Source organism: Balaenoptera musculus, chromosome 15 (genome assembly GCF_009873245.2).
Source record: "Balaenoptera musculus isolate JJ_BM4_2016_0621 chromosome 15, mBalMus1.pri.v3, whole genome shotgun sequence".
Classification (NCBI taxonomy): domain Eukaryota; kingdom Metazoa; phylum Chordata; class Mammalia; order Artiodactyla; family Balaenopteridae; genus Balaenoptera; species Balaenoptera musculus.
The window spans coordinates 39,706,830-39,722,084 of NC_045799.1; the positions used below are offsets into that span (position 1 = coordinate 39,706,830).

General features: G+C 38.6%; 1 protein-coding gene across 4 annotated transcripts in view; it reads left to right on the plus strand.

Moving 5' to 3' along the window:
• SPTLC3 (serine palmitoyltransferase long chain base subunit 3) overlaps nt 1–15,255 on the plus strand; it is a 131,184-nt gene that overhangs the window by 47,993 nt on the left and 67,936 nt on the right. For all 4 annotated transcript variants that reach the window (XM_036827046.1, XM_036827049.1, XM_036827048.1 and 1 more), the window contains exons 6-7: nt 9,778–9,902; nt 12,376–12,469. In XM_036827046.1, the coding sequence (XP_036682941.1) occupies nt 9,778–9,902; nt 12,376–12,469 (219 nt within the window). The remainder of the gene's footprint in view (nt 1–9,777; nt 9,903–12,375; nt 12,470–15,255) is intronic.

Below are 15,255 nucleotides of genomic sequence, written 5' to 3' on the forward strand. Positions count from 1 at the left end.
AACTATCTAGCACGGCTGACTTTCTTGACCAAATTGTCAAAATGTTTCCAAAATGCAACGGTCTTTCATCTTGTGTGGAATGAATACCACATATACCTGGGGGATGGAGCCTATAAATAAAAACTGGAAAGTAGGTAAGATACACTCAGAAATCAGTGAAGCAATTTGATTTTTATCTCTGAGACTATTCTGACACACATTGCTGGTCCAGATTTCCAAATATAGGAAACGATAAACTCAGGCAAACTAGAGAGAAGCTTTTGTTTCTGTTTGTTGATGGAAAGAATCAATAAATAATCTATAGCAGGAGTAGAAAAGAGTTTTATTCCAGCCAAATTGAGCACTATAGCCAGCCTGGGAGACCTAAATTCAAGAAGCAGTAGAATTGTATCCCGCCAGTCTATGAAATGCGGGAGGCTTATAAAGGCAAAAACTGCAAGGTTCCAGTTAGTTACATGAGTTTTTTATCAAGAATTATAACTAGAACTGGCAAGAGGTAAGGGTGTTTTTAAGTAAGGATTGATTGAGGTCTGAAATGGTTGCATAGTTACAAGGGCAGACCGTGAGACCGTAAGTTTGCAGTTGGCAGCTCTTAGCCGATATTGTTTTGAGGACGGCTGGTGGTGTCCTTGAGTTTGACAAAGTTCAGAAAATTCAAGTCTCAGTGATGCAGGAACATGTCTGAAACCACATCCACAATGGCTGCCTGGGTCCATTTTAGATGCCTGAACTACAGTTACTCCATTTTTTTTTTTTTTTTAATGCATTCTTTTCCAAATGGTTAAATCAGATGTACAATGCATGTTTGACAGGCCATAGACAGATTGTTCTAGTTAGCATAAAGTCTGTAAAATCATGTATAAGCCAGAATGATTTCCCTATACCTCAATATGTAGAAATTTCTTCCTTCACTTTCTCCCCTCTTCTCTGCTTTTGGTCAACAAGGAAGTGTAGATTCTTGGTCTTTCTTTCCCTAAGCACTGGATGGTTAAAAGTGGATGTGTAGTAACAGTACATTATCTAAATCTATATGCTCTATAAGTGCTGCCAGAGTTTCACCTAGCAACTGTTAGTCAGAAGTTCACTTCTGAGAAAACAAACTCATGGAATGCCAGAAGACTAATTCTGTGCCAATGAAAGATCATTTCTACTTGGAGACTTTTTTCCTTTGAGAAGGAAAGCCTTGTGCTTGATTCATCACATCAGGAAAACCTGAGTAGTACGTCTACCTAAAAACTGCTTAGTTGAGAACCTTCTTTCAAATTATAGCTGCAATTTCAAGAAGTAGGCTTGAAATATTTTCATCTTAAAAACATCAGAAAGAACACATTGACTTAGGAACCAATGAAACTGGATATAATAGGATATTATTTTCCATTCTCAGGTTTCAAATGTGATTTTCACATTAGTTATGTACAAATTCCCTGAAATTTCTATTTCTCAGATTGAGAACATTGTTGTTAGCCGTTAGACAGTGTGTCTCCCTCTTTCTCTACCTGACAAGTTCTCTGCTATTGTTTCATTCAGAGTACTTAGGCTCTTCTTGGGTTTCTTTCTCAAACCTTTGTACCTAGATTCCAGGAATGTGCAATCTTGCTGACCTAAATATTGAAGAAGGGGCCAGCCTGAATTTGCAAAATGTGTAACTTAAAACATATTTCAAATAAATATCAGCTTTAAATTCCTATGGAAATAGCAGTTTCTAAGAAATTGCTACCAAGTAGAGATCTTGCTTTCTTTTTTTTAAAAAAGCAATTTTAATTAACAGGATTTGATGCAAATCAATGCTATAAATATGCTTTAAAGTAATGGATTCAGTTAAATAGACTATAAAGGTCTCCATCTCAATTAGTATTACCTTCTTAATTTACACAGCAAAACCTTTATTCATAGACAGTGCCAGCTCCTTTCAGACTAAACTGTTGTAAATTCTGATCAATGAGATTTCATTGCATTTCTCTCAAGCCTTTTTATTTTCCTTTAAGAATATTTGTAAAGGAAGGTGGATCCTCAGGCGAATAGTTTGGGAGGAGGAAAATGAAAGTGTATCTTGGTTTCTGAAAGCCTTTTGGCAATTTCCTGATACCTGTTATAATTCTGACAAGGTAATTGCCCTTCCCTTGAGACTGATAGAAATTACAGCACAGCCAAATTTCAACTAGCAGAGATATTTCTGCAAGTGAAGAATTTGGCCCTGTAGGTTCAACAAAGCCAAGCAAACATAACAATTTAACAAGATATGCCAGTGATTTTACATAAGTACAATACTTGCCAGCAGGGTAACACCTGGAATGATCAAAAAAAGTTGAAACTCACAGAATTTCAGAATACGTAGATCATCTACCACTTCCCTTCACCTAGAAAAATACCATAAGATGCATGAAGACTAGAGATTTTTAATGACTTGCCAATCAATGTTCATGCAGTCAGTAGGCTGAGAAGACTAGATACCAGTTCTCCTGAGTCCCACTGACGAGCTCTTTGCACTGCCCCATACTGTTCAAAGTTAAATCAGAGACCAGCTACATCAGGGGTTACCAAACTAATCCAGCTGCCCCTGTTTTGGTACTGCCTGCAAGTTACAAGTCATTTTTACAGTTTTAATTGACTGAAAAAATAAAAATAATATATTGTGACATGAAATATATTGAATTCCAATTTCAGTACCCATAAAGTTTCATTGACACACAGCCACACCCAGTATTTTGTGTATTGTCTGTGGCTGCTTTCACTTTATAATGGCAGAGTTGACTAGTTGCAACAGAGACCACACAATCCACAAAGCCAAAATATTCTCTCTCTGCCTCTCTATAAAAAGTTTGCTGATATAGGTAAGTACTGGCCATCACAGAAACTTGGGAAGAAGAATCCCCTAGATTGAATAACAATTGTCCACATTTCCAAATCCAGTGTACATCAGTGTACATCAAATTATAGTCTCCTTTACTTCATTTATTTATTTTGTATTTATTTTTTAAAATAAATTTATTTATTTATTTATTTATTTATTTATTTTTGCCTGTGTTGGGTCTTCGTTGTTGCACCTGGGCTTTCTCTAGTTGCAGCGAGAAGGGGCTCCTCTTCGTTGCAGTGCGCAGGCTTCACATTGTGGTGGCTTCTGTTGTTGTGGAGCACAGGCTCTAGGCACACGGGATTCAGTAGTTGCAGCACACAGGCTCAGTAGTTGCGGCTCGTGGGCTCTAGAGTGCAGGCTCAGTAGTTGTGGTGCACGGGCTTAGTTGCTCCGCAGCATGCGAGATCTTCCCGGACCAGGGCTTGAACCTGTGTTCCCTGCATTGGCAGGTGGATTCTTAACCACTGCACCACCAGGGAAGCCCTCCTTTACTTCATTTAGACTAAAAATCCTGTTACATCCAAATATACTAAGAATATAGATTAACTTTCATAGATATCAGTACCTGTGTATATCCTTTAACCACTGGTAATGTCAAACAATAATTAGTATCAAGGCTGCCAAGAACATAGACTTTTATTTTGTGTCTTAAGAGTTGTAATTCAGAAAACGCAGATTCGGGTAAAACCGAAAGAGTGGGGGACTTCCCTCGTGGTGCAGTGGTTAAGAATCTGCCTGCCAATGCAGGAGAAACAGGTTCGATCCCTGCTCAGGGAAGATCCTACATGCCGTGGAGCAACAAAGCCCGTGCGCCACAACCACTGAGTCTGTGCAGTAGAGCCCACAAGCCACAACTACTGAGGCGGCGCGGCCCAATAACTGAAGCCCACGCACCCTAGAGCCCACGCTCCGCAACAAGAGAAGCCACCGCAATGAGAAGCCTGTGCACCACAACGAAGAGTAGCCCCTGCTCGCCCCAACTAGAGAAGCATGCAGCAATGAAGACTCAACGCAGCCAAAAAAAACCAACCCAAAGAGTGTTCTGAGGAAGGGAAAGAGTCACCTCTCTAGAGTCACACATGCTGAATCTGAACCTTGGCTCTAGACTTACTAACTGCATGACCTTGGGCAAGTGAACTAAACTCTCAGGCTTTGGTGTCCTTATCTATAAAAGTAGATAACAGCAGTACCAACTTCAAAAATTTTTATGACAATTAATTGAGATAAAGCTTGAAATGTTTCAACAGGGTAGGTTGTCACATTGTTAAGTAGGTGGCCTGCACTTATTAGCTGTATCTCCTTTGGGTAAGTGGCATCACTTCTGCATCTATTTGCTCACTGATAAGGACCAGGATGCCTATTTTATAGAGTGTGTGGAGGTGTAATGATTAAATAACCATATACATAAGTGGACCCTCATTATAAGTTGCTTCATTCCCCTTCCTTCTTCTATCTTTGTTTTCAGAGGTCGGTTTTTAAAGTGAGAGAATCAAATGTGAATTAGATCTGTACAGTAGATAATAGTATTATATCAATGATAATAGTACTGGCGTTACATAAGAGACTGCCCTGTTTTTAGGAAATACAGAGTGAAATATTTAAAAGTAGAGGGGACATCATGATTGCAATTTATTAAATAGTTCAGCAAAAAATTTCATATAATTGTATATATTATATATAATTATATACACACGTATGTGTATATATATATATATATACATATATATATATATATATATATATATATACACATAGAGAGAGAGAGAGAATGATATTTAAAGAAATGTACTAAAATGATAACGTATGGGGAATCTGGGTGAAAAGCATTTGGGGATTCTTTGTACTATTCTTGCAACTTTTCGGTAGGTCAAAAATTACATCAAAACAAAATGTTAAAGAAAAAAAAGAAGGGTGAAACATGACTCTATTGAGTATGTGGTCAGAGGTGAGGTAGAGGTCATCACTTGGTCCACTTAAAAATTCTCTTATCAAGATGATTTGTGACAGGAAAGCTCATCATACTCACATATCCACGCCTCAAGGTTTTTGTTTGCATCGGATTCTAATTATCTATTAACGTTTTAACCTGCCAAGAGATGGCAAGTGGTTTGCCAAAAATAAAGGCCTGGGAAGTTGGGTAGATAAAAATTGTTTCTGCTGTTTTACTGAACTTCATCAGGATGGGTGGTCTCTTGACCCAGCAGTGGTGGCCTCTGCTCAGTGTGACAGTGTGTTCTAGACCCATTTCAGACAACCCATCTGGCTTCAAGATTTTTCTCTGAATGTTTCACAGGAAAACAAAGGTACTCAAGAGGCTTAGTAGCTCTGTAACCCCTACCAGACTGGACACAAGTGGAATAAGCAGAAGAGCAGGGTGTTCTAAGTGCTTTTGGGTGAAGAGCTGAAAGGTGGACTCCTTTTAGGCAGAAGGGTTGATGCTGATTTTAATGCAGGAATCACCAGTTCAAGCAAAGTGGCTCAGAAGTGGGCTGAGAGCCATGGCACAGTAGGAACAGCCAGATGAGATGGCTGGCAGGTTGCCACAATAAATGACCACCTACTCCTAGGTCACATCTAAGGAACAATCAACAAACAGGATATTCTGGACGAAAAGAGACTACTGTCACAGTTTGGAAATTAGTCTTCACGTGTGCTGCACAGGAAGAATAGGTGGTTGTGAAACAGACTTGTTAATAACACCTACACTCTTTACTATTAATCAGTGTCAATATGAAGGCCAATATCATTAAAAAATCAGCTGAAATGTAGAGTTCATAAACATAATATTGCTACTTCTTCCCGAGTCTGATTTTTATAGATTTGACTGATGGTGGCATACCCTGTGCTTGGCATGTGAAAACACTGCTGAGAGATCTGGCAAGAGGATACACCCAGCTTGTATTTATTCTTTTATTCACAAAGCAGATTTTCAGTATCCACTGGATAAATAAACCTTCAGGATAAGAACAAGTGTCAATATATGCACAACACTGCAATTTGGAGATCCATTCTCACCAGCCTATATGTGACTTTCAGAGACTAAAGAAAAAAACAAAAGTCACAGAGAAATAAAGATTATTGTGGATACATTTGTACCTTCAGTTAAGACTATAGCTCTGCTTTCTTGAGATTTTAAAAAAAGGCCCATAGTTATATGTCAGCAACAAAATGTTGAATATGATTTCTAGAATTCCTCAAGTACTCAGACCACCAAGGGCAAACTTGACAGGACTCGGGCATCTCCATTCAATCAGGGTATGGCTTGAATGTTGGTGGAAACAAGCTAGTTAAGTTTCTAGTGACAGTTTTGTTTCCCCAAGGTCCTCCTACATTTTCATTTCTTTTTTCTCCAGTTTTAATATTTTTTATTGAAGTATAGTTGATTTACAACGTTGTGTTAATTTCTGCTGTACAGCAAAGTGATTCAATTATATTTTTTCAGTTTTAATATTTTTTATTGAAGTATAGTTGATTTACAATGTTGTGTTAATTCCTACATTTTTATTTCTTGAATTCGAGGAACAGGAGGCAGAAAGCAGCGGTCCATTAATATGAAAGAGACATATTATCTATTTTTCCTTAAAAACCCCACCCCATCCCAGACCAGCCCAGTCTAACATTGCAAGGCATGGCTTCTTAGAGTAGAAAATGTCCAGCCATCCTGGGAATCTCTCAAATCTGTTGATAAAATCTGAGCTATGAACACTAAACAGAGAAACTCCATGATCATGGGGTTTGGGAGTGGGAACTATTCTTTTCTACAAATTGAAGGTAAGCCCCTAGATGCAAAACCACTCTCAACTCGTAACCCAGCTGTGAGACATCCATTTGTAGAAACTGATATATTTGAAAATTACTTTACTAACCACCTGACCACTGGAAATCCAGAAGAAGTCTGGTTTCTGGAGACCTAATCTGGTCACCTGCTTCCACCCTCCACCGCCCCCCCCACGCCCCTCCCTGCTTCTCCCTCTCTTTAAGTCAAGATAATGAAAGAGACCTTGTAGAGGGGGATTTCTCAGGCTGTTCTTAGACACACCCATGTCTCATTAGTTGGTTGGCTGTTTAATCATTTACAAGACATCCTGTATTATCCTAAGGACTTTTAGTGATGTAACTGTTATGGCAGATTTGGGGAAGATGTAGGCGGAGGAAGACCTCACGCAGATTCAGCGTGAACATCTACTCATGCACTTCTGGGTGACTGGGCCAGGACACAGTTGTCCCCTGACATCTGAGCAGGAAAGCCTCATGGGGAAAGTTACCAAGTTAACAAAGTTTGGGCACCCTCCATCCTTGCTGGAGACCTTCTTCAGGTATCGGCGTTTCCAAGCTGGTGCTCACTGCCTGGTCGCCTTGTTGCCCTGGCATCGCATGACTTCTTGACCTTTTTCCCTGTGCCATCCCCTCCTCTAGCCTCAGTCTTGGCCTCCTTCTCCATCAAAAGACAGACTGCAACTCAGCAAGGACCTACTATGTGTCAGTACTGCAATAGGAGTGCCAGTATCTGCACACCCAGTATTTGCACTCCAAGGGCTCTTTCTGTAATAAGGAAGATGGCCCCATGAACATCCCCAGTGAAACTTACTAAGTGCTGTAATCATTGTGTGATGAGGCTCATGCGATCTCAGAGGAGAAAATGACCAAGTTTGCCTGGGGAAGCTGAGACTGCATCCGAGAAAAGAGGCCATGTTAGGTGGATCTCAAAGAGTGACTAGAAGCTGCCAGAAGACCATTCTAGGTGGAGGAAAGACCACTCCCAAGGTCAAAGATGCCTAAAACAACACCTCTCCCAATCTCTCCAGAAACTGCCGGGAGGGGCAGCCAGAGGCCACCCAGCTGTTTAGTGGAAGAGCTGGGGTCAGAACCAGCTCTCCTCACGGCCAGGCCGGTGGACTTTTCACTACCTGTTCTTGGAGCTGTTCCCTTTGGAATGCAGTCTCTGCTGGGTAAAAACAAATCGGACAAAAGATTATGTGCCCACGTTTTATCTTTAAATTTCAGTTTCTCTTTTCACACTATAGTGTATCTTGGATAATAAAGTTTTAAATTACAATTTAAATTTCTAACTATTCCCCACCCCCAAATCTTGAGTACAATTGACTCTGCTAGAATGTTTGTTTTACTATGTTTTCTGACAGTTTGGAGCATAAATGTATTCTGATTTGAGAAAAAGGCCACCAGCCAGCAGCGTGAGGAGAGGGGAAGGGCAAAGATGGGCCATCTCATGTTCTCTTTTATGTTAAATGCAAAATAAAACTTCAACTCACCATGCAATGCCTTCTAAAGTTCAACTCCTCACCATTTTAGCTCAATAAGCAAGCTAATTTACCAATTTAAATAAAATTCTGATATCACACTCTTTAGTAATATATGTTAATCTTTAGATTAATAGAAGCTTGTTTATAATAGTCCTGAATATGCTAACAACATTCCTGTAACTGAAATCTGAGTTAAATCTGCATACGGATGGATGCAAATTCCTGTCCACTTGTACATTTTTTCAATTCTGTTAAGTGTATCATCTAGACCAATAAAAATATAATGCAAGGCACGTGTAATTTAAAATTTTCTAGTAGCCACGTTTTAAAAAGTTTTTAAAACTCAGGTAAACAATTTCATAATACATTTTATTTGATCCAATATATCCCAAGTATTGTCATTTAAACGTGTAATCAATAAGTAAAATATTAATGAACTATACTATATTATTTTTATTGTTTTTGTACTCTCTTCAAAAAATGGTGGATATTTTACCCTTACAGTACATGTCAAATCAGACACCAAATTTTCACTGGTTAAAGTGAAGTAAGTGGGAAGTAATCCTACCAAAACAGTAAAGTTGTGTTTAGTGGAAAAAAATAACTAAAATTAAATAAAATTTAAAACTCAGTTCCTCTATTGCACTAACCATATGTAGTTGGTGGCTACCATATTGGACAGTATAGATCTAGAAGTTAGAGTGATGGCAAACAAGACTATGGGAAGCATTAGTATTTACTCTCAGTAAGGTATGAGGCATTATTTATAAGAAGGGGTCAGAGGGTAAGCACTTAAAGGTAGTAGAGTCATAAAAATATGAACTTTGGAGTTAGACTTGAGTATCTCTGTTGCTTTTTATCTGTGACCTCTTCCCACTTCAGTTTTCTTATCTGTAAAGTAATAATACATGCATTATTGGGCCCTTAAAATTAAATGAGATAACCTAAATAGTGGGCTTTGAAATCTAGCACATTCCAAAGGTTCAACAAATTATAGCTCGATGCATGTATGGAAGTCATGAGCTCTGTTTGCATTTGAGTGTCGGGAACCCTCTGAAGGAGTTAGAATTTAATTAATTATTCGTGGGATGTAAGGTGGAAAGAAAGAGGAACTGTGACATTTTTTATAAATGTTATTGCATTATAAAGTATATATATAGAAAAGTGCACCAATCGTAAGTATAAAATGGATTTTCACAAAACAAAAGTACCCACGTAACCAGCACCCAGATCTAGAAACAAAACAGAGCATCTCAAAGTTCTCTCCGTGCTCTCAACAAAAGAAACCACTTTCCTGACTTCTAACACTACAGGTTAGTTTTGTCTGTTTGTAAATTTCATATAAATGGATTCATACAATATGAGTGTATAAATGTCTGACTTTTTTCTCTCGACCACATATTTGTGAGATTTTCCGTGTTGTTGTGTGGGACATTAGTTTGTTTTTTCTCACTGTTGTGTTGAATTCTACTGTATATGTATTGATCCATTCTACAGTGTGTGGTTATTTGGGTTGTTTCTAGATTCGGCCTATGGCAAATAGACCTGCTATGTGCACTCTTGTATGTGTCTTTTGGTAATGGGTAAGCATTGGAATTTGAGTTTTCAATCTTGGACTTGTTGAGAACAGGAGATTCACCCATCCTATCATTTCATGAGCAGGAACCTTGGATAAACATAAAGAGTTGGAGGACCTTGTGGCTAAGTTCCTGAATGTAGAAGCTGCTATGGTCTTTGGGATGGGATTTGCAACGAACTCAATGAATATCCCTGCACTCGTTGGAAAGGTGAGAATTTGTTAACATAATTGTCTTCTGCTGTGTTATTCCTAAGACATAACTCTGAGCAGGTCCTTTGTTAGACGTATGACTGAGAAGTTTCTTTACTTGGGCTTGGATGTTCAGCTTTTTGAATACATGTACTGTTACCGACCAGGATGCTTGGCCTCCTTAATCAATAGAAATTGATAAGAGGCCAGACAAGAGATTCAGGCAAGGCTTTATTGCGGCCCCTGCTGCAGCAGCGGGGGAGCTCGCCCCCAAGGAGGGGGGCGAGCTAGTTCCTCATATGGGGTGAGGGTAGGGGCAGGTCCCGGGGTAAGGCCAGAGGCGTGGCTTAGGTGGTTTGACCACTGCTTTGGTAGTGTTGTGTGCAAGAGGCATATGCAGTACCCTGCTTTTGCTTCCGGCTCTTCAGAAGTGGCAGTTGGGTTTTTTGGTCTTTTTGTATCTTGTTGTCCAAAATTTGCCCCAACTGCACAAGTACACAGTTATTTTTAGTCCCATATAGTTTCTTTCTATTTTGTTGCACAAGGAGGTGAAGAGGTTTGTCCAGGTGCAAGCACTGCAGCAAAGGGTCCCAGGTCCCAGGTCCCAGCCTGTCTAAGTACCAGCTGAGTCCAGCAAATCTCTTCATCATGATATCTGGTTATATAACTGCAGCCCTAGATGGGAGTCAAACTTCCTCTTCAGTGATAGTTTTGCAAAATCAATTAAATTTTTAGGCCCCCGAGTCAATGTTCAGCATAACAAATGCTTATTAAGCATTTATTTTAACAAAACGTTTTTCTTGTGTTATTTGTCCCTTTATTCATTCAATAAGTCGCTTATTGAGAATCTACTGTGTTCTCATATGAGGCAAGTTACAGAGCATACAGAGATGAACAAGACCTTTGCCCTGTAAATTCATATAGTTTCTAATGGGGGTAATAACACACCAAATAACATAGGATAAATACCACAGAAAAGGGGTGCTCATAAATGAGGAAGGACAAAAGTGTTGTCCCCTAACTCTTCTCGAGAAAGGCTGAGATGCTTGTGAAAAGTAGGTGACATGAGAACAGAATCTGTTACTTATCTGTTTAGATAAATAAGTTATTTTCTTAAGACAAGGAAGAGTGAGCAGCATGTGTGAAGCGCTGAGGTTTGGAAGAATTAGAACGTAAGAGAGTGGATGAAGAAGAGACCAGAGGCGAAGGCAGTTACCAAATTGTAAAGAGCCTTATAGTGTAAATCATGCTGGAGTGTTGGGAATTCTCCTGGAGAAAAATGAAGAGTTGGTTTGTTCATTTTAAGTAAGCAAGTGCCATAATCAGATTTATGTTTTTAAAAATCTGACTCATGACAACTAATATAATGCAGTATATGATCTTTGATTGGATTCTGCATTGAAAAATATAGAAGGAAAGGAAACATCTGTAAAAGGCATCAAGACATTTTTAGGACAGTTGGAAAAATTTGAATTTGAACTGTATATTAGATGATAACATTGTATCAAAGTTTAATTTCAAAGGTGTGATAATTGCATTGTGATCGTGTAAGAGAATGTCCTTTTTCCTAGTAGACACGTGCTAAAGAATTTCAGGGTGAGGTATCATAAGGTTTACAAGTAACTCTCAAATGTCCACCAAAAAAAATTATAAATACACACACAATGTCTGGGGTATGGAGATGTGAGAATTTTGCTGGCTTTGGCCTCAAAAACTTAAAAATGTATCATGTGTGAGATTTCTAAAATATAAGGGAGAACTCTAAGATTCTGGGTGGCCATAAAAAAAAGGTCTTTATTTTTAATTTTTTTGCATGGCTCTGCATTTTGGGTCTACTTGAGCAATTTCATAATTTAGAAATCTTTAAATTAACAAAGAAAAATAATTTTACAAACAGTAATTTACATAAGCAGTAAATTAGAGTGACCTTCTCTCCCTGCCTCAGACTGAATTGCCATCCATACTTTTCCAGATGCAAAGTTTTTAACTGTAAAGCAGTGATGCCTCTGTCTATGTGGATGTTAATATAGAAGGGAATGAGAATCAGAAAACAAGAGCTTGAAATGTTTTGCAGAAATTATCCCTGCCTTCCAGTAGGTGTGCCCCGAAACCATTCCAAGTAATCCAGCATGGGATTGAAAAGCCTCAGCAAATCCACAACCCACCCAAAATCATATTAGTTTTCCTGCCAACCATCAATCCTTTAGACTCTACCCGGTGCTTAACCAAGCTCTTGGATGACCTCCTCTGCTGAAAATTATATGCAAATGTTTCAAAAATGTGTTAACCCTTAACAGATCCCCAACTCCATCAGCAAATTGCTCTAGAGGATTTTATCCACGTAGACACCAGTTTAAACTCTTGGCCTTTAAAATTAAAGAGGGTTTTGGAAAATCTGTGTTATAGATCTTAAAGTGAGTCCCTGTTCCCACATGTTGTTTTCCCTTCATTTTATTTATTGACATATGTTTCATGTGCTTGTTTTCTACCAGGGATGCCTCATTTTAAGCGATGAGTTAAACCATGCATCTCTTGTGCTTGGGGCCCGACTCTCGGGTGCAACCATAAGGATCTTCAAACACAACAGTGAGTATCAGTGTTTTTATCCAATAGGTACCTCTTGCTTCTAGACAAAAGTAAAGATTATTGATGGGGCTTAGTCCTTGCTCTTCGACCTGGGAGCTTAGCTAATGAAACACAGTCATGTTTATACTCACTACTGGCTTGTTAACCTCTGCTGACCTGGAACAAATGGTTGAACTGCACTAAACACCCAGATTGCTAAGTGTAACCCAAACACATTAGTGTCGCTGTCATTAGTGGTCTTGCAGCACGGCCTCTGAAGCCATGACTGAGCTCTTAGACTGCACGTAATTATCAGAAGTGCGATAATGCCTCCTCTTTTGTAACTCTGCCTTGAGAAAGTTTAAAGACTTAAGTTTTTTTTTTAATTTATTTTTTCATTGAAGCACAGTTGATTTACAGTGTTGTGATAATTTCTGCTGTACAGCAAAGTGACTCACTTATATATGCATTCTTTTTTATATTCTTTTCCATTATGGTTTATCTCGAGATGTTGAATGTAGTTCTCTGTGCTGTACAGTAGGACCTTGTTGTTTATCCATTCTATACATAACAGTTTGCATCTACTAACCCCAAACTCCCAGTCCACCCCTCCCCCACTCCCCCTCCCCCTTGGAGGGCCACAAGTCTGTTCTCTATGTCTGTGAGTCTGTCTCTGTTTTGTAGATAGGTTCATCTGTGTCATATTTTAGATTCCACATATAAATGATATTATACGGTATTTGTCTTTCTCTGTTTGACTTACTTCACTTAGTATGATAATCTCTATTTGCATCCATATTGCTGCAAATGGTATTATTTCATTCTTTTTTATGGCTGAGTTGTATTCCATTGTGTATGTGAATCATATCTTCTTTTTTTTTTTTAACATCTTTATTGGAGTATAATTGCTTTACAATGGTGTGTTAGTTTCTGCTTTATAACAAAGTGAATCAGTAATACATATACATATGTTCCCATATCTCTTCCCTCTTGCATCTCCCTCCCACCCACCCTCCCTATCCCACCCCTCTAGGTGATCACAAAGCACCGGACTGATCTCCCTGTGCTATGCAGCTGCTTCCCAGTAGCCATCTATTTTACATTTGGTAGTGTATATATGTCCATGCCACTCTCTCACTTTGTCCCAGCTTACCCTTCCCCCTCCCAGTGTCCTCAAGTCCATTCTCTAGTAGGTTTGCGTCTTTATTCCCGTCTTGCCCCTAGGTTCTTCACGTCTTTTTTTTTTTTTTTAGATTCCATATATATGTGTTAGCATACGGTATTAGTTTTTCTCTTTCTGACTTACTTTGCTCTGTAGGACAGACTCTAGGTCCATCCACCACACTACAAATAACTCAATTTCATTTCTTTTTATGGCTGAGTAATATTCCATTGTATGTATGTGCCACATCTTCTTTATCCATTCAACTGTTAATGGACACTTAGGTTGCTTCCATGTCCTGGCTACTGTAAATAGAGCTGCAATGAACATTGTGGTACATGACTCTTTTTGAATTATGGTTTTCTCAGGGTAAATGCCCAGTAGTGGGATTGCTGGGTCGTATGGTAGTTCTATTTTTAGTTTTTTAAGGAACCTCCATACTGTTCTCCATAGTGGCTGTATCAATTTACATTCCCACCAACAGTGTATGAGGGTTCCCTTTTCTCCACACCTTCTCTAGCATTTACTGTTTGTAGATTTTTTGATGATGGTCATTCTGACCAGTGTGAGATGATATCGCATTGTAGTTTTGATTTGCATTTCTCTAATGATTAATGATGTTGAACATTGTTTCATGTGTTTGTTGGCAATCTGTATATCTTCTTAGGAGAAATGTCTATTTAGGTCTTCTGCCCAGTTTTGGATTGGGTTGTTTGTTTTTTTGATATTGAGCTGCATGAACTGCTTGTAAATTTTGGAGATTAATCCTTTATCAGTTGTTTCATTTGCAAATATTTTCTCCCATTCTGAGGGTTGTCTTTTTGTCTTGTTTATGCCTTCCTGTGCTGTGCAAAAGCTTTTAAGTTTCATTAGGTCCCATTTGTTTATTTTTGTTTTTATTTCCATTTCTCTATGAGGTGGGTCAAAAAGAATCTTGCTGTGATTTATGTCATAGAGTGTTCTGCCTGTGTTTTCCTCTAAGGGTTTGATAGTGTCTGGTCTTACATTTAGGTCTCTAAACCATTTTAAGTTTATTTTTGTGTATGGTGTTAGGGAGTGTTCTAATTTCATTCTTATACATGTAGCTCTCCAGTTTTCCCAGCACCACTTATTGAAGAGGCTGTCTTTTCTCCATTGTATATTCTTGCCTCCTTTATCAAAGATAAGGTGACCATATGTGGGTGGGTTTATCTCTGGGCTTTCTATCTTGTTCCATTGATCTATATTTCTGTTTTTGTGTCAGTACCATACTGTCTTGATTACTGTAGCTTTGTAGTATAGTCTGAAGTCATGGAGGCTGATTCTTCCAGCTCCATTTTTCTTGCTCAAGATTGCTTTGGTTATTCGGGGTCTTTTGTGTTTCCATACAAATTGTGAATTTTTTTATTCTAGTTCTGTGAAAAATGCCATTGGTAGTTTGATAGGGATTGCACTGAATCTGTAGATTGCTTTGGGTAGTAGAGTCATTTTCACAATGTTGACCCTTCCAACCCAAGAACATAGTATATCTCTCCATCTATTTGTATCATCTTTAATTTCTTTTATCAGTGTCTTATAATTTTCTGCATACAGGTCTTTCATCTCCTTAAGTAGGTTTATTCCTAGATATTTTATTCTTTTTGTTGCAATGGTAAATGGGAGTGTT